Source organism: Coregonus clupeaformis, chromosome 29 (genome assembly GCF_020615455.1).
Source record: "Coregonus clupeaformis isolate EN_2021a chromosome 29, ASM2061545v1, whole genome shotgun sequence".
Lineage (NCBI taxonomy): Eukaryota > Metazoa > Chordata > Actinopteri > Salmoniformes > Salmonidae > Coregonus > Coregonus clupeaformis.
The window spans coordinates 21,575,295-21,595,728 of NC_059220.1; the positions used below are offsets into that span (position 1 = coordinate 21,575,295).

At 44.4% G+C, this 20,434-nt stretch overlaps 1 protein-coding gene across 2 annotated transcripts in view; it reads right to left on the reverse strand.

Annotated features, from left to right (window-relative positions):
- Positions 1-20,434, reverse strand: part of LOC121544832 (serine/threonine-protein phosphatase 2A 56 kDa regulatory subunit epsilon isoform) — a 48,294-nt gene that overhangs the window by 2,504 nt on the left and 25,356 nt on the right. For both annotated transcript variants that reach the window (XM_041855024.2, XM_041855025.2), the window contains 9 exons: positions 7,167-7,363; positions 5,461-5,562; positions 4,780-4,872; positions 4,511-4,641; positions 4,344-4,403; positions 2,686-2,794; positions 2,280-2,333; positions 2,108-2,158; positions 153-272 (listed from right to left, as the gene is read on the reverse strand). In XM_041855024.2, the coding sequence (XP_041710958.1) occupies positions 153-272; positions 2,108-2,158; positions 2,280-2,333; positions 2,686-2,794; positions 4,344-4,403; positions 4,511-4,641; positions 4,780-4,872; positions 5,461-5,562; positions 7,167-7,363 (917 nt within the window). The remainder of the gene's footprint in view (positions 1-152; positions 273-2,107; positions 2,159-2,279; positions 2,334-2,685; positions 2,795-4,343; positions 4,404-4,510; positions 4,642-4,779; positions 4,873-5,460; positions 5,563-7,166; positions 7,364-20,434) is intronic.

The following is a 20,434-nucleotide window of genomic DNA, read 5'->3' on the forward strand; positions in this document are numbered from 1 at the left end:
CCTTGGGACGTCCCTACCCCTTTGAAGTTGACATTTAAAATGGTTCGGTAAGGGATGGGTAATGGTAAGGGTTAAGGTTAGGGACATCCCAAGGAGCCAAGATAGCATTGACCTAAAAACCCACCAGGATGTGTTCTTCTCTATAGACTGACCTGGAAGTGTGGGCTGGATACGCATCTGGAGATCTGTTTGAAGAGCGGCTCCTGGATCTTGACGAACTGTGTTGGCTCGATCACGTCTAGGATCTCCTCCAGCTCCCCCAGGTACATCACCTGAGAACACACACAGTTACAAACACACCTGAGGTACATCACCTGACAGGGCTTGACATTCAGGTAAATTAGACTGTGGACCACAAGGCCAGTAACAAGTGAAAACTACTGGCCCGAATTAGAAAATGACTGGCCTGGGCCAAGATCACAGGAAAGCAAGTTATGCACACAGAATTTCAACCATGGGTGATTTCATGTTTCATTTACAGTCTGTGCAAATACCTTATAGCCAACCATAAAATCTGATATTTACGCTGATTGTATGGAAAAAATAAAATAAAACCATTCCCCCTCAATAACAGACACTGAATATACAAAACATTAAGAACACCTGCTCTTTCCATGACAGGCTAACCAGGTGAAAGCTATGATCCCTTATTGATGTCACTTGTTAATCCACTTCAAATCAGTGTAGATGAAGGGGAGGATAGATGTTAAAGAAGGATTTTTAAACCTTAAGACAATTGAGACATGGATCGTGTATGTGTGCCATTCAGAGGCTGAATGGACAGGACAAAAGATGTAAGTGCCTTTGAACGGGGTATGGTAGTAGGTGCCAGGCGACCCGGTTTGAGTGTCAAGAGCTGCAAAGCTGCTGGGTTTTTCCACTCTCAACAGTTTCCTGTGTGTATCAAGAATGGTCCACGCCCTAAAGGACATCCAGCCAACTTGACAACTGTGGTCAAATTAGAGTCAACATGGTCCAGCATCCCTGTGGAACACTTCACACATTTTAGTCCATGCCTGAGGAATTGAGGCTGTTCTGAGGGCAAAAGGGGGTGCAACTCAATATTAGGAAGCCGTTACTAATGTTTTGTACACTGTGTATAGCCTTAACATATGAAACCTTTTAAAATGTAATATTCCCCTCCAGAAATGAGCCCAATAACATATTGAAGAAAAGCAATATCTTTAGGGCCTGTACATGGTCCATATTGCAGGCAGGTGTGCTATTTGAGCAATAAGCATTATCACCTGTATCCTGATGCAGCATCGTGGCTAAATGGCTGACGCATGGCCTAATCATTAGCTAGATCACAGACTCTAAATATGACCTTGTTGCTTGTTGAATGTCCTAAAAACTCCCTAACCCTAACCCTGGTACACCCTAACCCTGGTACATCATCTGAGAACACACAGTTACAAACACACCCTAACCCAGGTACATCACCTGAGAACAGTTACAAACACACCCTAACCCAGGTACATCTGAGGACACACAGTTACAAACATACCCTAACCCTTGTACATCATCTGAGAACACACAGTTACAAACACACCCTAACCCTGGTACATCTGAGAACACACAGCTACAAACATACCCTAACCATGGTACATAACCTGAGAACACACAGTTACAAACACACCCTAACCATGGTACATCACCTGAGAACACACAGTTACAAACACACCCTAACCCTGGTACATCATCTGAGAACACATTTTAGTGATCCAATTGACATTTTAGTCATTTAGCAGACGCTCTTATCCAGAGCGACTTACAGTTAGTGAGTGCATACATTTTTCATACTGGCCCCCCGTCGGAATCGAACCCACAACCCTTGCGTTGCAAGCGCCATGCTCTACCAACTGAGCTACAGGAGGGCCAAACACAGTTACAAACACACCCTAACCCTGGTACATCTGAGAACACACAGTTTCAAACGCACCCTAAATCTGGTACATCTGAAAACACACAGTTACAAACACACCTGAGCAGGACAACACATCACGTTGTTACTATCCAGGTAACAGATCTAAACTCCCATTATCATTTCCCTGTAGCGGCAGCTCAGTGCTCCAGACCAAGGAAGGGCAACGTCCAAGGCTCTTACCTCTTTTTGACTGCAGGTTTTTGGCCAGAACTTCAGTAAGCCCCTGATGACCTGTGTATAGATAGATATATGTGAGAGATAGGTGAGAGAGAAGATGAGTGACTGAAGAGAGATGGTGACTGATTAAAATACCCTAGAAGGTTGGTGTGACCATGGGGGAGAGAACACTTACTGGTTCTGTTAACGCTGGGTCTTTCTCTAGGAACTGTACAATGCAATACGCCAACTGGAAAAATAAGTCACAATAAAGAAAAACATTTCAACACATTGTCAATGTTATGGTTGGAAAATGTGTAACACCAATTAGGATCGACACACTGGACAGACTCAATAATGTAGAACAGGGCTCTTCAACCCTGTTCCTGGAGAGCTACCGTCCTGTCAGTTCCCTCCTACCCTAATCTAGCGCACCAAATTCTAACAATTAGCTGGTTGATAAGATAAATCAGGTTAGTTACAACCTACAGGTAGGTAGTTTTCTAGGAACAGGGTTGGAGAACCGAACCCGAATGTAGATCATCATCAACACAATCATGATTGCACACCTGGACGTACACACATGCACACACACACACTACCTGTGCGTGGAAGAGGGACAGACTCCTGACAGTGTGGAGGGGGATCAACACTTTGACCAGAAACTGTTTATGCTCTGCTTTGAGCGGCAGGGCAAAACCATTGATTATGCTGCAAGAGAGAGAGAGAGGAGAAACACATCGCTAAGCCAGGAGGGCAAATTATACAGAATTTACTATATAGCTGACTGGAGAATCAATGTTAACAAGACTGAGGTCAAGATACATTAGTGGTCAATAACTTTTACATGGGCCAACGGAAATAACAGAGGTACTGTAGCTACTTTATGCAGTCACCAACAAGCCTTAGCCTGGACTATAGAACTTAGACCCATGGAGGATAACCCTTTACACTTGTACCCGTATACGGGTTGAAAATGGCAGATTTGGGCATTGAATTGGAACGCAGTGGCTGTACCGTAACATGCTATAAATGACGTCAGAGCTCTGGCTCTGCGCTTCACAGTGCTGTATGGGTTTTGACTGACAGCTGTTCTGAACTTGAGCACCGCGCGACAAGAAGTTGCCTCCATCCCTCCTGGTAATTGGGCAACTTTTGCAAATGTTTTGTTGGCTGAGTGAGGAAAATACTGTAAATTAAGAGGAATCAATGTATTTCGAAAGATGAGACGTTGAGGATAATAATAAATAGCGCTTTAATGTCATACAAGCAAGTCAAACACCCGTCCAAATGTGCACTTCACATTTCCATATCATAAAACTCATGTCATATACAGTGTCAACGTTTATGATCACTATGCTTGATATACAGATACAAGATGACATGGTGTCATACCCTGGGTTGTTCTGAACTGAATTAACCCGTTTGTCTATTGTGAAGAAAATTCACAGCGGAACACGCACATGAATGCACTCATGACACCTTTCTATGCGCACCAAAATTATGATCAGTTTCTCTGAATTGCCTTGTGAAAGCCTAACATGGTAAAATCGTATTTTATAACTTGGCTAGTCATGTTGGCAAAATAACAACCTTTCAAATGATGCCCACTTGATTCAGATGGCGATTTATAAATGGGCCGTTTTTGGATTGCGTAAACAACAGTAATGGTGTGATGTCGGGAATTCAGGGTTGTGTTCCAAACAAAGCAACTAGTGTGCTTGCTCTAGTTCCTCAACAGCACAGCTAGGAGAGCAAAAAATAAATAAAATCACCTTATAATGTAGTTGAATAATATGAGTCATAAAAGTGCATTGAAATGACTTAGGAACTGTGCACACTTTGGAGAGTTGTGTGGCCACTTGGAGACACCAGTTAGTCCTCTCACTCAAACCCTTGTAATTTATTTGTCTTACGTTGCACCTACCCTACATTTCCCATGAAAATTATTATCATGTTACTGAATGTATCCAGAGTATTTTCAGATTTCGTTATCAACAAATGCAACATAAAGTACAGCAAATGTAAAATGCACAGTGTAATGTTTGGATTCAGTCTGTTGCGTCTTTCCCATAATCTCCAAACTGTTCCCTTTCAATTGTTACCATGCTTAGGCATATGCCTTTTACATTTCTTCTGTAAGAAACATTTCAATTTAGCCCTATCCATTTAGGCCAATTCTCACAAGTGTAAAGGGTTCAGATTGCGTCTGAGAACAAAGGCATCAGAACTAACCACAGGTCAAAGCAAGGTCACATACCTTCCCAAGATTTCCAGCAACTCAGCAACCCCGTTGAAGTGCTCAGTCTCATAAACAAAACTTTATGAGAGAGGAGAGAGATAGGGGTAGAGGATAAACGTTTGTGAAACATCAGTGAAAGTACCACGACGGTCTGAGTATAGTGAGAATGAGGAGCGCAGTCTTACCGTAGAAAAATATTATTTATCTGTTTTCGTATAAAAGCCCTCAGGCCCAGGAATTTCCCGTAGATTCTGTGTAAGACTGTTTTCAGGTAGTCTCTCTCCCGTGGGTCCTCACTGTCAAAAAGCTCCAAGAGCTACAGAGAGCGAGTGAGAAAGAGAATAAAAGGGAAAGAGAACGATATTAAACAACTACAAAAAAACTTGTACAACACTAATCTACATTTTTTAAGTGCATCTCTACAGCAACTCCAATGTAACAAAGTCTCACTCACCTGTAGAACGAATTTCTGGTCTATGTACTTTTTGGCAATGCTGGGCTGGAATTCCTGACTCTCCAAGAATCGTATGAAGAACTCATACACCAGCTATAACACAGAGAAAGAGAGAGAGGTTAAGGGATGGAGTCTTCATAAAAGAAAGGTAAGGCTATGGAGCGACTGGAGCAAAGGACAGAGACTGGGAGGTCAATGGAGGTCAAAGAGGCACCACATGGGTAGGGTCATTATTACCTTTAGTGGTAACCAGGGATAAAAGATGGCCATGGGGAGGGGCTTATGACTAGATGGGTTAATCTCAAAATGTGGTCAAATGAATTTGGCTGTTGCTTTGGAAAAGTAATAAATAAAATAAATACTTTTACCAGGAAGAATCTCCTTGAGATATGCATCTAATTTCTAAAGGAGGCAGAGCAGCAGGTACACAGAAATGGGGGTGAGAGACAGAGCACCTGACACTAGACCCGTAGTCATATCTTACTAAATCAGGGGCTGAGAAAAAGAACACGCTCAACACCAGCATCCAGCTCAAATGTCCACATACAGAAGAACATTATATCAAGATAGCTATGACACCAGGAAGGTTCTCACAGGGACACACACACACACTCAGTCTCCAAAAGGCAGGACGAACACACACACAGAAATGTACACATCAAATCTAGCCTGTGATGTTACCTGTAAGTGTGGCCATGAGGCCTCGAGTGTGGGTTCATCCTCCTCTGGGTCAAACTCATTACTGTCAGTGGGCGGAAGGGTCCGGAATATGTTGTAAGAGACCTGGGAGACAGGGTAAAGAAGAGGGGTGAATCAACTGATTTCAAAATCAACTGATTTCACTGGAAAGTAAGGCAGTTGACACAGAGCCAAATCAGGCACTTCAATACTGATGTGAAACCAAAATGTTGACTAATGAGCATTGTTCTTGTCAACTAGCTAAATGAAATTAATAGAAACAGCAGAAAATTCCCCACCCACTTCCTGACTCTCCACCTATCACCAGTCACTCCCAATTCCTGTTTCCTGAAGGGCGGGACTTCCTTCCCCCACACCTTAAGTAGGCTCATCTGATTCCAATGAAGGTGGATACCTGATTGACTGAGTGAATTGTTTTGAGAAGTTTTTTGTTATGTAGTTTATACTCATCTCCTTTGAAGTATATTTCCTTTCCATGGATGCGTTACTGACTAAGTAAGTTTATCCTCTCTCTTTTATACCTATGCATTTGGTGTTGACTTCCTTTGTATAGAGTGTTACATGGTTTGCCATGCATTAGACCACTACTGCCTAGCTTGTTAGCCTTATCCTTTTATACAGTCCTTGGTTCTTGAGTTACTATACTGAACAAAAATATAAACACAACACGTAAAGTGTTGGTTCCATGTTTCTTGAGCTGAAATAAAATATCCCAGAAATGTTCCATACACAACTTATTTCTCTAAAATGTTGTGCACATTTGTTTACATCCCTGTTAGTGAGAATTTCTCCTTTGCCAAGATAATCCATCCACCTGACATGGCATATCAAGAAGCTGATTAAACAGCATTATCATTACACAGGTGTACCTTGTGCTGGGGACAATAAAAGGCCACTCAAATTTCCAATGTCACAAGTCTCAAGTTGAAGAAGTGTGCAGTTGGCATGCTGACTGCAGGAATGTCCACCAGAATTGTTGCCAGAGAATGGAATGTTAATTTATCTACCATAAGCCGCCTGCAACGTCGTTTGAGGCCTGCATACTGTCATGTCACCCATTGAGCACGTTTGGGAGGCTTTGGATCAACGTGTATGTGGATTCCAGTTCTCGCCAATATCCAACAACTTCACACAGCCATTGAAGAGGAGTGGGACAACATTCCACAGGCCACAATCAACTCTATGCGAATGAGATGTCGCATTGCATGAGGCAAATGGTTGTCACACCAGATACTGACTGGTTTTCTGATCCATGCCCCCTACCTTTTTTAAAGATATCTGTGACCAACAGATGCATATGTATTCCCAGTCATGTGAAATCCATAGATAAGGGCATAATTCATTTATTTCAATTGACGGATTTCCTTATGAACTGTAACTCAGTAAAATCTTTGAAATTGTTGCGTTTTTTTCTTCCGTGTAGGTACCCTTTATATATATGTTGAACTGATATGTATTCCTTATATTGTTTACTCCCAGAATCCTAGGCTATCAACCATCATATCCGATTACATCCCTTTCCTAAATAAATGGTCAACTGAGAAAGATGGGTCCTAGTGTTCTTACAGACTACTCTAACGCTCACTCAATCCCAGACCAGAAACCCTCCAGTATTTTACAAACTAAACTTGTAATGTGTGGCTAGGAGTTAGTTTACTTTAAGGCACAATGGTGTGTTGTGGCCTCACCATTTTGACGACCTCCGGGTAGGCCTGTTCCGTCAGGTAGCCCCTGCTGACGGTGACATAGTCCACCAGCTCATTGAGCGTGGAGCGCTTGTACTCTTTCATCTTCAGGTCAGACAGAGTGTCCATGAAGTCAAACACAGTACAGCACTGCTGCAGCTTCTTCAGGAACAGCTCCGGCTGCTCCGGCGCCGGCACGTCTATATACACACACAGGGAGAGAACGAGAGACTGTCAGGAGAGGCCTACTAGTATAGGGAGACTTCTAGTGGAGAGGGGGAGGACAACATTGCAAAAACGATCACGAGGATATCTGAACAGAGTCCTGAAACCAGCTGGAGTAGAGTGAATGAGAAAGGAAGAGGCAGAGAGCATAGATGTGACTTTTAAAAGACCTTTGCTTGTTAATTTGTTACACAACTAAACCATGCATAGAATAATTTGAAGTTGCACATAAGCCATCAGTATTTATTCATAAATGGCATGTACAGTTGTGGGCCCAACATTCAGCTAAGTTATTTACATGCAAACCAATGACATTTCCGTTTAGGGTTCACAGTAGATGGAGGATTACATAGCAGGAAGTGGTCCTGTGGGAAACACATTGCTGATGTTCAGTCTCCCTCCAATGCTGAACGCAGCCCTGATGGACCAATCCAACTAACTCAGTCTTCCACGATTATGTAAGAGATAAGCTGCTATAGAGGCAATGGACCAGTGTCTCTGCCCACACGCCATGCGAACCTACAGGTCACTCATTACTGTAGCATGTCGCTGTAGTCAACAGATAACAGGAAGAGCAGCATCCACAGTAAACTGTGTAGTACAGATAGGAGCACAAAGACCATACATACTGTACAAACCAGAGGAACCTGTTCCACACATGAAATTGCTTCCATCAGAGACCAGTTTGCCCAAGACTTTTAATCAAGGCTAAATATGTACTTGTATTTATGTAGTCTAGTCAGTGTCAGTCAGTTCCTGCAGTTGAAACCGGTGGTATAAAACACACAGTGGATAAAACTGACCTCACAGGCCATCCCTAAGACTAAGTATCTACACTAAACTATCTACTGTTTCCTCAGCCAAGCGTCTGTCAACATGACATTACACAGGGCAATACAGGTAACTGCCAAAATATAGGAAACACCAACATAAAGTGTCTTAATAGGGCGTTGGCCCACCAGAACAGTTTCAATGCGCCTTGGCATAAATTCTACAAGTGTCTGGAACTATTGGAGGGATGTGACACCATTCTTCAATGAGAAATTCCATCATTTGGTGTTTTGTTGATGGTGGTTGAAAACGCTGTCTCGGGCACCGCTCTATAGAATCTCCCACAAGTGTTCAATTGGGTTGATCTGGTGACTTTATTATTTTATTTATTTCACCTTTATTTAATCAGGTAAACCAGTTGAGAACAAGTTCTCATTTACAACTGCGACCTGGCCAAGATAAAGCAAAGCAGTGCGATAAAAACAACAACACAGAGTTACATATGGGGTAAAACAAAGTCAAAAATACAACAGAAATATATATATATACAGTGTGTGCAAATGTAGCAAGTTATGGAGGTAAGGCAATAAATACGCTATAGTGCAAAATAATTACAATTAGTATTAACACTGGAATGATAGATGTGCAAGAGATGATGTGCAAATAGAGATACTGGGGTACAAATGAGCAAAATAAATAACAATATAGGGATGAGGTAGTTGGGCGGGCTAATTTCAGATGGGCTGTGTACAGGTGCAGTGATCGGTAAGGTGCTCTGACAACTGATGCTTAAAGTTAGTGAGGGAGATAAGTGTCTCCAGCTTCAGAGATTTTTGCAATTTGTTCCAGTCAATGGCAGCAGAGAACTGGAAGGAATTGCGGCCAAAGTAGGTGTTGGCTTTGGGAGGTGTTGGCTTTGGGGATGACCAGTGATAAATACCTGCTGGAGCGCAGACTACGGGTGGGTGTTGCTATGGTGACCAATGAGCTAAGATAAGGCGGGGATTTGCCTAGCAGTGATTTATAGATGGCCTGGAGCCAGTGGGTTTGGCGACGAATATGTAGTGAGGACCAGCCAACAAGAGCGTACAGGTCACAGTGGTGGGTATTATATGGGGCTTTGGAGACAAAACGGATGGCACTGTGATAGACTACATCCAATTTGCTGAGTAGAGTGTTGGAGGCTATTTTGTAAATGACATCGCGAAGTCAAGGATCGGTAGGATAGTCAGTTTTACGAGGGCATGTTTGGCAGCATGAGTGAAGGAGGCTTTGTTGCGAAATAGGAAACCGATTCTAGATTTAACTTTGGATTGGAGATTCTTAATGTGAGTCTGGAAGGAGAGTTTACAGTCTAACCAGACACCTAGATATTTGTAGTTGTCCACATACTCTAGGTCAGACCCGTCGAGAGTAGTGATTCTAGTCGGGTGGGTGGGTGCAAGCAGCGTTCGGTTGAAGAGCATGCATTTAGTTTTACTAGTGTTTAAGAGCAGTTGGAGGCTACTGAAGGAGTGTTGTATGGCATTGAAGCTCGTTTGGAGGTTTGTTAACACAGTGTCCAATGAAGGGCCAGATGTATACAAAATGGTGTCGTCTGCGTAGAGGTGGATCTGAGAGTTACCAGCAGCAAGAGCGACGTCATTGATATACACAGAGAAAAGAGTCGGCCCAAGAATTGAACCCTGTGGCACCCCCATAGAGACTGCCATAGGTCCAGACAACAGGCCCTCCGATTTGACACATTGAACTCTATCTGATAAGTAGTTGGTGAACCAGGCGAGGCAGTCATTTGAGAAACCAAGGCTAGTCAGTCTGCCAATAAGAATGCGGTGGTTGACAGAGTCGAAAGCCTTGGCCAGGTCAATGAAAACGGCTGCACAGTACTGTCTATTATCGATCGCGGTTATAATATCGTTTAGGACCTTGAGCGTGGCTGAAGTGCACCCATGACCAGCTCGGAAACCGGATTGCATAGCGGAGAAGGTACGGTGGGATTCGAAATGGTCGGTGATCTGTTTGTTGACTTGGCTTTCAAAAACTTTTGAAAGGCAGGGCAGGATGGATATGGGTCTGTCACAGTTTGGATCTAGAGTGTCACCCCCTTTGAAGAGGGGGATGACCGCAGCAGCTTTCCAATCTCTGGGGATCTCAGACGTTACGAAAGAGAGGTTGAACAGGCTAGTAATAAGGGTTGCGACAATTTCGGCGGCTAGTTTTAGAAAGAAAGGGTCCAGATTGTCTAGCCCAGAAGATTTGTAGGGGTCCAGATTTTGCAGCTCTTTCAGAACATCAGCTGTCTGGATTTGTGTGAAGGAGAAGCGGGGGGGGCATGGGCAAGTTGCAGCGGAGGGTGCAGAGCTGGTGGCCAGGGTAGTGGTAGCCAGGTGGAAAGCATGGCCAGCCGTAGCAAAATGCTTGTTGAAATTCTCGATTATTGTAGATTTATCGGTGGTGATAGTGTTTCCTAGCCTCAGTGCAGTGGGCAGCTGGGAGGAAGTGCTCTTATTTTCCATGGACTTTACAGTGTCCCAAAACTTTTTGGAGTTAGTGCTACAGGAAGCAAATTTCTGTTTGAGAAAGTTAGCCTTTGCTTCCCTAACTGCTTGTGTATATTGGTTCCTAACTTCACTGAAAAGTTGCATATCGCGGGGGCTATTTGATGCTAATGCAGTACGCCACAGGATGTTTTTGTGCTGGTCAAGGGCAGTCAAGTCTGAGGAGAACCAGGGGCTATATCTGTTCTTAGTTCTGTATTTTTTGAATGGGGCATGTTTATTTAAGATTGAGAGGAAATTACTTTTAAAGAACAACCAGGCATCCTCTACTGACGGAATGAGATCTATATCCATCCAGGGTACCTGGGCCAGGTCAATTAGGAAGGCCTGCTCGCTGAAGTGTTTTTGGGAGCGTTTGACAGTGATGAGGGGTGGTCGTTTGACCGCGGACCCGTTACGGACGCAGGCAATAAGGCAGTGATCGCTGAGATCCTGGTTGAAGACAGCGGAGGTGTATTTAGAGGGTAAGTTAGTCAGGATGATATCTATGAGGGTACCCATGTTTACGGATTTAGGGTTGTACCTGGTAGGTTCGTTGATAATTTGTGTGAGATTGAGGGCATCTAGTTTAGATTGTAGGATGGCCGGGGTGTTAAGCATATCCCAGTTTAGGTCACCAAGCAGTACGAACTCTGAGGATAGATGGGGGGCAATTAATTCACATATGGTGTCCAGGGCACAGCTGGGGACTGAGGGGGATCTGTAGCAAGCGGCAACAGTGAGAGATTTATTTCTGGAAAGGTGGATTTTTAGAAGTAGAAGCTCAAACTGTTTGGGCACAGACCTGGATAGTATGATAGAGCTCTGCAGGCTATCTCTACAGTAGATTGCAACTCCACCCCCCTTTGGCAGTTCTATCTAGACGGAAAATGTTATAGTTGGGGATGGAAATTTCAGAATTTTTGGTGGCCTTCCTAAGCCAGGATTCAGACACTGCTAGAACATCAGGGTTGGCGGAGTGTGCTAACGCAGTGAATAACTCAAACTTAGGAAGGAGGCTTCTGATATTTACGTGCAGAAAACCAAGACTTTTACGGTTACAGAAGTCAACAAATGATAGCTCCTGGGGAGTAGGAGTGATACTGGGGGCTGCAGGGCCTGGGTTAGCCTCTACATCACCAGAGGAACAGAGGAGGACTAGAATAAGGATACGACTAAAGGCTTTAAGAACTGGTCTTCTAGTGCGTTGGGTACATAGAATAAAGGGGGCAGTTCTCCGGGCGTTGTAGAAAAGATTCAGGGCATTATGTACAGAAAAGGATATGGAAGGATATGAGTACAGTTCAGGTAACCCTAAGCGTTGGGTAACAATGAAAGAGATAGCGTCACTGGAGGCACCGATTGAGCCGGTCTCGGCGTGTATGGGGGTGGAACAAAGGAACTATTTGAGGCAGTTTGAGAGGGACTAGGGTTCTACAGTGAAATTGTATAATAAGAACTAACCCAAACAGCAATAGGCAAGGCATAATTGACATGGGAGAGAGGCATAAAGCAGTCACAGGTGTTATTAGAGAGAGCTAAGACAACAACTGGAAATAGCGATAACGTTTGGGCTAAGGCTAAACAGAATAAACAGGACAGGGTACCGTGTAAAGGAACAGTCCAGCAGGCATCAGCTGTGCAGCTGAGTGATCATAAGGTCCAGTGAACAGCAATATGTGAGTCCGAGAGCAGTTCAAATTGGTGCTTCAGCACAGCTAGCAGGGAGCACAGTTGTAGTTTGCGTGTGCTAGCGGGCCGGGGCTGGCAGATGGATCTTCGTGGTCGTCGCAACGGGAAGCCTGTTGAAACCACATCAGACTATTTCGTCGGCAGACCAGTCGTGTTGGATCGGCGGGGCTCAGTGTCAACACTAGGAGGTCCCGTCCGGTTGACAGAGAGGTAGATAGCCGGGAGATGGGCCTGAGGCTAGCTCAAGGCTAACTGGTGCTTGCTATAGGGCAATGGTAATCAGCCAACAACAGGTTGCAGCTAGCTAGCTGGTTGCGATGATCCGGCGCTAGGGTCCAGTGATTCCGGCAGAAAGTCCAATAAGCTCTGGGTCGATAGCACGCTGGGTCGATAGCACGCTGTGCAGACTGGCCGACAATTGTCCAGGCTAGAGCTAGAGCTGGCTGGTGGATAGTGTAGGCCACGGACAGTGGTGAAGACGCTAACGGTGACTAATAGTAAGTAGCCATTCAGTTGCAGCTACACTATTTTCAGCTTACGGTTCTTGATGAAAGTTATAAAGAAATAATAGAATCCTTTCCACGTTGGGTGAGGCGGGTTGCAGGAAAGTATATTTAGTTAAAGAATGAAAAGTAAAAATTTAGAAATATACAAAATAGACAAAAAAACAAGAAACGGGATATTTACACAGGGACAATGAATAATAGCGACCGCACTGCTACGCCATCTTGACTGACACACACACACTTTTAAACCCCCTATGCTCCTTTCAAGACCCCTCTTTCAAAGTCACGAGATCTCTCCTAGCCCTGGTAGCCAAAATAAGCATGACGGGATGTTAATTGGTTAATTAACTGGAACCACACCAACTCCGCCCTGCTGCAGCTCCTCACCAAGAGCGGCCTGGAGCCCAGGGACCAGGACGTGGCCATCAGAGGGGAAAACCTCAGCCACACGCCCATCAAGACCGTGTTACAGTGTGTGTGTGTGCGTTCGTGTAACCCTAACATTACTCCTATCATTGATCCTTTGCTCTCATGATTGGCTCATGATCTGCTTCCCTCTGTCTGATTGGTCTAGAGGGCCCACCTGGTCCTGATTGAGGCGGTGATGTCACTGGCTGCCATGGAGACTGTGGGCAAGGTTAAGATGGCAGCGGACCAGAGCACGACCAGGTCATTCTAAAACACGACCAGAACATTCTAGAACATGTCAAAGTCATTGTAGAATACGACCTGGTCATTCTAGATTACGACCTAGTCATTCTAGATTACGACTATCGTACTTTTGACATGTTATTCTCTCGAACGGTCTCTCACTCTGCAGTTGAATCAGAAGTTGAGAGAGAGCACAGAGGATCAGGAGGCTCCAACCTGCACAGACCTACAGCCTATTCAACCAACAGTTAGTACACACACGCATTTCTAAACAGCAAAATAAGACTGCTAAAGACTAAACTGCTGTGTCCCTAAAGCTTCTAACACTTCCCTTGCTCTCGCTTATCCTCTCTCTCTTTTCTCTCTCACATCCCTCGCTTCTGTATGGCAGTCTCCCACCCACTGGTACTGGAAACCGGTCCCAGTAAGTGTGCTCCTTTTACCTGTTTCTCAGCTAGACAGCTAGCCAGCATGGCTAAGACAGAGCACAGGAGGCCAGGTCCACGGGACCAGACTACCCCAGGTCTGTAAAAGAAAAGTAGCCTGATTACTGTGTGTAGAGAGCTGAGAACATGATGACCAAGGGCCCTGTCTTGGGTTTACAATGCCTTAGATTAGCATCATGGGGAGATGAGTCTTGATGAGATAGCAAAGTAGCCTATAGCAAAACATATACAGTGGGGAAAAAAAGTATTTAGTCAGCCACCAATTGTGCAAGTTCTCCCACTTAAAAAGATGAGGCGCCTGTAATTTTCATCATAGGTACACGTCAACTATGACAGACAAATTGAGAGAAAAAAAATCCAGAAAATCACATTGTAGGCTTTTTATGAATTTATTTGCAAATTATGGTGGAAAATAAGTATTTGGTCACCTACAAACAAGCAAGATTTCTGGCTCTCACAGACCTGTAACTTCTTCTTTAAGAGGCTCCTCTGTCCTCCACTCGTTACCTGTATTAATGGCACCTGTTTGAACTTGTTATCAGTATAAAAGACACCTGTCCACAACCTCAAACAGTCACACTCCAAACTCCACTATGGCCAAGACCAAAGAGCTGTCAAAGGACACCAGAAACAAAATTGTAGACCTGCACCAGGCTGGGAAGACTGAATCTGCAAAAGGTAAGCAGCTTGGTTTGAAGAAATCAACTGTGGGAGCAATTATTAGGAAATGGAAGACATACAAGACCACTGATAATCTCCCTTGATCTGGGGCTCCATGCAAGATCTCACCCGTGGGGTCAAAATGATCACAAGAACGGTGAGCAAAAATCCCAGAACCACACGGGGGGACCTAGTGAATGACCTGCAGAGAGCTGGGACCAAAGTAACAAAGCCTACCATCAGTAACACACTACGCCGCCAGGGACTCAAATCCTGCAGTGCCAGACGTGTCCCCCTGCTTAAGCCAGTACATGTCCAGGCCCGTCTGAAGTTTGCTAGAGTGCATTTGGATGATCCAGAAGAGGATTGGGAGAATGTCATATGGTCAGATGAAACCAAAATAGAACTTTTTTGGTAAAAACTCAACTCGTCGTGTTTGGAGGACAAAGAATGCTGAGTTGCATCCAAAGAACACCATACCTACTGTGAAGCATGGGGGTGGAAACATCATGCTTTGGGGCTGTTTTTCTGCAAAGGGACCAGGGACGACCGATCCGTGTAAAGGAAAGAATGAATGGGGCCATGTATCGTGAGATTGAGTGAAAACCTCCTTCCATCAGCAAGGGCATTGAAGATGAAACGTGGCTGGGTCTTTCAGCATGACAATGATCCCAAACACACCGCCCGGGCAACGAAGGAGTGGCTTCGTAAGAAGCATTTCAAGGTCCTGGAGTGGCCTAGCCAGTCTCCAGATCTCAACCCCATAGAAAATCTTTGGAGGGAGTTGAAAGTCTGTGTTGCCCAGCGACAGCCCCAAAACATCACTGCTCTAGAGGAGATCTGCATGGAGGAATGGGCCAAAATACCAGCAAGTGTGTGAAAACCTTGTGAAGACTTACAGAAAACGTTTGACCTGTGTCATTGCCAACAAAGGGTATATAACAAAGTATTGAGAAACTTTTGTTATTGTTTTCCACCATAATTTGCAAATAAATTCATTAAAAATCCTACAATGTGATTTTCAGGAGTTTTTTTTCTCATTTTGTCTGTCATAGTTGACGTGTACCTATGATGAAAATTACAGGCCTCTCATCTTTTTAAGTGAGAGAACTTGCACAATTGGTGGCTGACTAAATAAATAATTTTTCCCCACTCTAGGCCTACACATCCAAAAAGGCATCAGACTCGGACTCTCAATACCTATCCCTGTTTAAAGCAGCACAAATAACTGAGACCGTCAGGATGAGTGTGTGTTTAGCCAAGTCTACTACAATGCCTCCTATTAGACTAGCCCCAGTGTGTGTGTGTGTGTGTGTGTGTGTGTGTGTCAGAGTGGATGGGTCTGCAAACTGGTCCCTGTCCCGTTTCTGGTTGATTAATGTAATATGTGCACCAGTCCAGCCAGTGATGGTCTTCCTCCATCCATCCAGCATTTTGCATCATCATGATTATGTGGCCGGTGACACTTTGCTTCTAGAAAGTCCAATATCTTGAAAACTTGACTGCTGACATGCAAAACATTTTGGGTGGACTACTGAAAAAAAGAAAGATGGTTTGAGTGGATTTTCCGTTTTAAAAGGAAGCCATTAATAGCGCATATAATCATACAGGAGAGAGTAATCCCTCCAGGGAGGAGAGGGAGAGCCCGGCCGGGCCAAGCGCGGAACCACACATGCACGAGCACCCTCCGCAACCGCAAGGCTCTCCAAACGGTAGTGCTGTCAGCCCAAAGCATCACCGGGGGGACACTGCCTGCCACCCAGGAAATCTACAGCACCCGCTGTCACAGGAAGGCCAAGAAGATCATCAAGGACCTCAGCCACCCGAGCCACGGCCTGTTCTCCCCGCTACCATCTAGAAGGCAGAGACAGTACAGGTGCATCAAAGCTGGAACCGACAGATTGAAAAACATCTATCTCCAGACCATCACACTTAAATAGTCACCACCAGCCGGCCTCCGCCCAGTACCCTGCCCTGAACTTCAGTCACTGTTACTAGCCGGCTACCACACGGTGCTCAACCCTGCACCTTAGAGACTGCTGCCCTATGTACAAAGTCATTGAACACTGGTCACTAATGTTTACATACTGTTCTACCCACTTCATATCTACACTGAGAACACCTTCCTAATATTGAGTTGCACCCCCCCTTTTGCCCTCAGAACAGCCTCAATTCATCGGGGCATGGACTCTACAAGGTGTCGAAAGCGTTCCACAGGGATGCTGGCCCATGTTGACTCCAAATGCTTCCCACAGTCGTGTCCAGTTGCCTGGATGTCCTTTGGGTGGTGGACCATTCTTGATACACACGAGAAACTTGAGCGTGAGAAACCCAGCAGCGTTGCAGTTCTTGACACAAACCGGTGCGCCTTGCACCTACTACCATACACCGTTCAAAAGGCACTTAAATATTTTGTCTTGACCATTCAGCCTCTGAATGGCACACATACACAATCCATGTCTCAATTGTCTCAAGGATTAAAAATCCTTCTTTAACCGGTCTTCTCCCCTTCATCTACACAGATTGAAGTGGATTTGACAAGTGACATCAATAAGGGATCATAGCTTTCACCTGGTCAGTCTGTCATGGAAAGAGCTGGTGTTCTATAACTACTGCTGTATAGGCTGGGTGGTATACCGTATACCGGGGTATTTGGAAATAGCATCAGGATAGTTTTTCAATACTATTTATTTTAAGTTTTTCAATAAATGTTTATTTGTAGCTACTTTAAGTAAATACCTGCAGTCAACCTGTGCAATACGTTAGGAGATAAAGCAGATTTTGTTCTTAATTTCACCTGTCACATTATGAATCTTACCATAGTTCCCCAGAACAGTTGAGCCAGTGACATGTTTGTTTGTAAATAGCACAACAGGAGAACGCGGGAGCAGGTGAGTCCAGCTATGTATTGACAGGGGTCATGTTTTATATTGAAAGTAATGTTTGTTTTTTTGCTTCAAGAGTGATCAGGGACGTGCAGCTATAGTTTTCCTTCACAGAAAACAGTGCAAAACATTCGGCAGAAAATAGTTAAAATTTTCATGACAATAGTGCAACGCTATTTGGCTGGTAGCCACACAAGTAAATTAGTTTACAATGAAAAAGAAAGGTATTTTTTGCAAAAACTATGCATGGCCATCATATTTATAATGTTTATCATAGAAAGAATGTAACCAGCTACATTTCCTAATGTTTTGTTTAAAGTTCATCTTGAATTTTACCTGAGAAAAAAGTAGGCTGGCTACACCGAGAAATGTACCGGAGAAAAGAAGCTACACAGTCATAGGGCTGTCTGCTGATAGAATGCCAATTCATGAATTCTCATCTGAGTGGAGAAGTGCAACTGAAAAGCAAAATTAGTCTGATGCCGAGCAGAAATTACAATAAGCATTTTAGATCTGCGTTTACAAAACGCAGCAAGAGATTTGCGTTGTTTTTTTTCCTGCATGAAAAATGAAGAATTCGGAGTTAACGCGACCTTTAAAGTTTAACTTGCTAGTTAGCTATGTTACTGAATTGATAAAGTGACGGGGCATCGTATTGTGTAAGCTTTCTGCTGTGTTTGAGAAGTCAAAGCCCTTTGGATGAGTTCTGTACAGCTGTCACTAACATCTTTTGATTTCCTTGCATTTTTTCTCCTCTCCGTTCTCGGCACATCTGCTCCTTCTCCAAGCAGAGCAGGCAGGCCCCTTGCCCTAGCGACTCCAGACTCAACACAGCGTTTAGCCTTAACATGCTGCTTCAGATCATACTGTTCTTCCTTCAGATAAGCCTGCGTCAAAACTTTGTTAATTTCCAATCAAATCAAATTTTATTTGTCACATACACGTGTTTAGCAGATATTATTGTGGGTGTGGCGAAATGCTTGTGCTTCTAGCTCCGACAGTGCAGTAATATCTAACAATTTCACAACATTACCCAATACACACACATCTAAGTAAGGAATGGAGCTTAAGAATACATATGGACAAGCAATGACAGAGCAGCATGGACTAAGATACAGTATAATATTATAGAATACAGTATATACATATGTGATGAGTAATGCAAGATATGTAAACATTATTAAAGTGACTAGTGTTCCATTTCTTAAAGTGGCCAGTGATTTCAATAGGCATCAGCAGCCTCTAATGTGCTAGTGATGGCTATTTAACAGTCTGATGGCCTTGAGATAGAAGCAGTTTTTCATTCTCTCAGTCCCAGATTTGATTCACCTGTACTGACCTCGCCTTCTGGATGATAGCGGGGTGAACAGGCAGTGGCTCAGGTGGTTGGATGTCCTTGATGATCTTTTTGGCCGTCCTGGGACATCGGGTGCTGTAGGTGTCTTGGAGGGCGGGTAGTTTGCCCCCGGTAATGCATTCGGCAGACCACACCACCCTCTGGAGAGCCCTGTGGTTGCGGGCAGTGCAGTTGCCGTACCAGGCAGTGATACAGCCCGACAGGATGCTCTCAATTGAACATCCGTAAAAGTTTGTGAGGGTTTTAGGTGCCAAGTCAAATTTCTTCAGCCTCCTGAGGTTGAAGAGGCTCTGTTGCGTCTTCTTCATCACACTGTCTGCGTGGGTGGACCATTTCAGTTTGTCAGTGATGTGTACGCCAAGGAACTTGAAGCTTTCCACCTTCTCCACTGCGGTTCCGTAAATGTGGATAGGGTGGTGCACCCTCTGCTGTTTCCTGAAGTCCACGATCATCTCCTTTGTTTTGTTGATGTTGAGTGAGAGGTTATTTTCCTGGAACCACACTCCCAGAGCCCTCACCTCCTCCCTGTAGGCGGTCTCGTCATTGTTGGTAATCAAGCCTACTACTGTTCTGTCGTCTGCAAACTTGATGATTGAGTTGGAAGTGTAATTGGCCACGCAGTCATGGGTGAACAGGGAGTACAGGAGGGGGCTGAGCACGCACCCTTGTGGGGCCCCAGTGTTGAGGATCAGCAAAGTGGAGATGTTGTTTCCTACCTTCACCACCTGGGGGCCCCACAAGGGTGCGTGCTCAGCCCCGTCAGGAAGTCCAGGACCCAGTTGCACAGGGCGGGATTCAGACCCAGGGCCTCGAGCTTAATGATGAGCTTGGAGGGTACTATGGTGTTGAATGATGAGCTATAGTCAATGAACAGCATTCTTACATAGGTATTCCTCTTGTCCAGATGGAATAGGGCAGTGTGATGGCGATTGCATCGTCTGTGGATCTATTGGGGCGGTAAGCAAATTGAAGTGGGTCTAGGGTGACAGGTAAGGTAGAGGTGATATGATCCTTGACTAGTCTCTCAAAGCACTTCATGATGACAGAGGTGAGTGCTACGGGGCGATACTAATTTAGTTCAGTTACCTTTGCTTTCTTGGGTACAGGAACAATGGTGGCAAAGCATGTGGGGACAGCAGACTGGGATAGGGAGAGATTGAATATGTCCGTAAACACACCAGCCAGCTGGTCTGCGCATGCTCTGAGGACGCGGCTAGGGATGCCGTCTGGGCCGGCAGCCTTGTGGGGGTTAACATGCTTAAATGTCTTACTCACGTTTGCACAAGGTTTCTTGTTCACATTAATTTGTAAAATGTCCATACTTACATTCAGTAGCTCCTACCTATACATATATAACTTTATGAGATGGATTGCCTGTCTTAGCAATTAGTTTATTTTTGTTTGCGCTTATTAACATATTAAGCTAGCAGCCTACAAGGAAATTCGCTATTACCTGTGCTAATTTTCTTAGCATTCTGCTAAGATGCACAATGGTATTTCTTGCGTTTTCTGGCACCCCCATGTGTACTAAGCCAGTATTA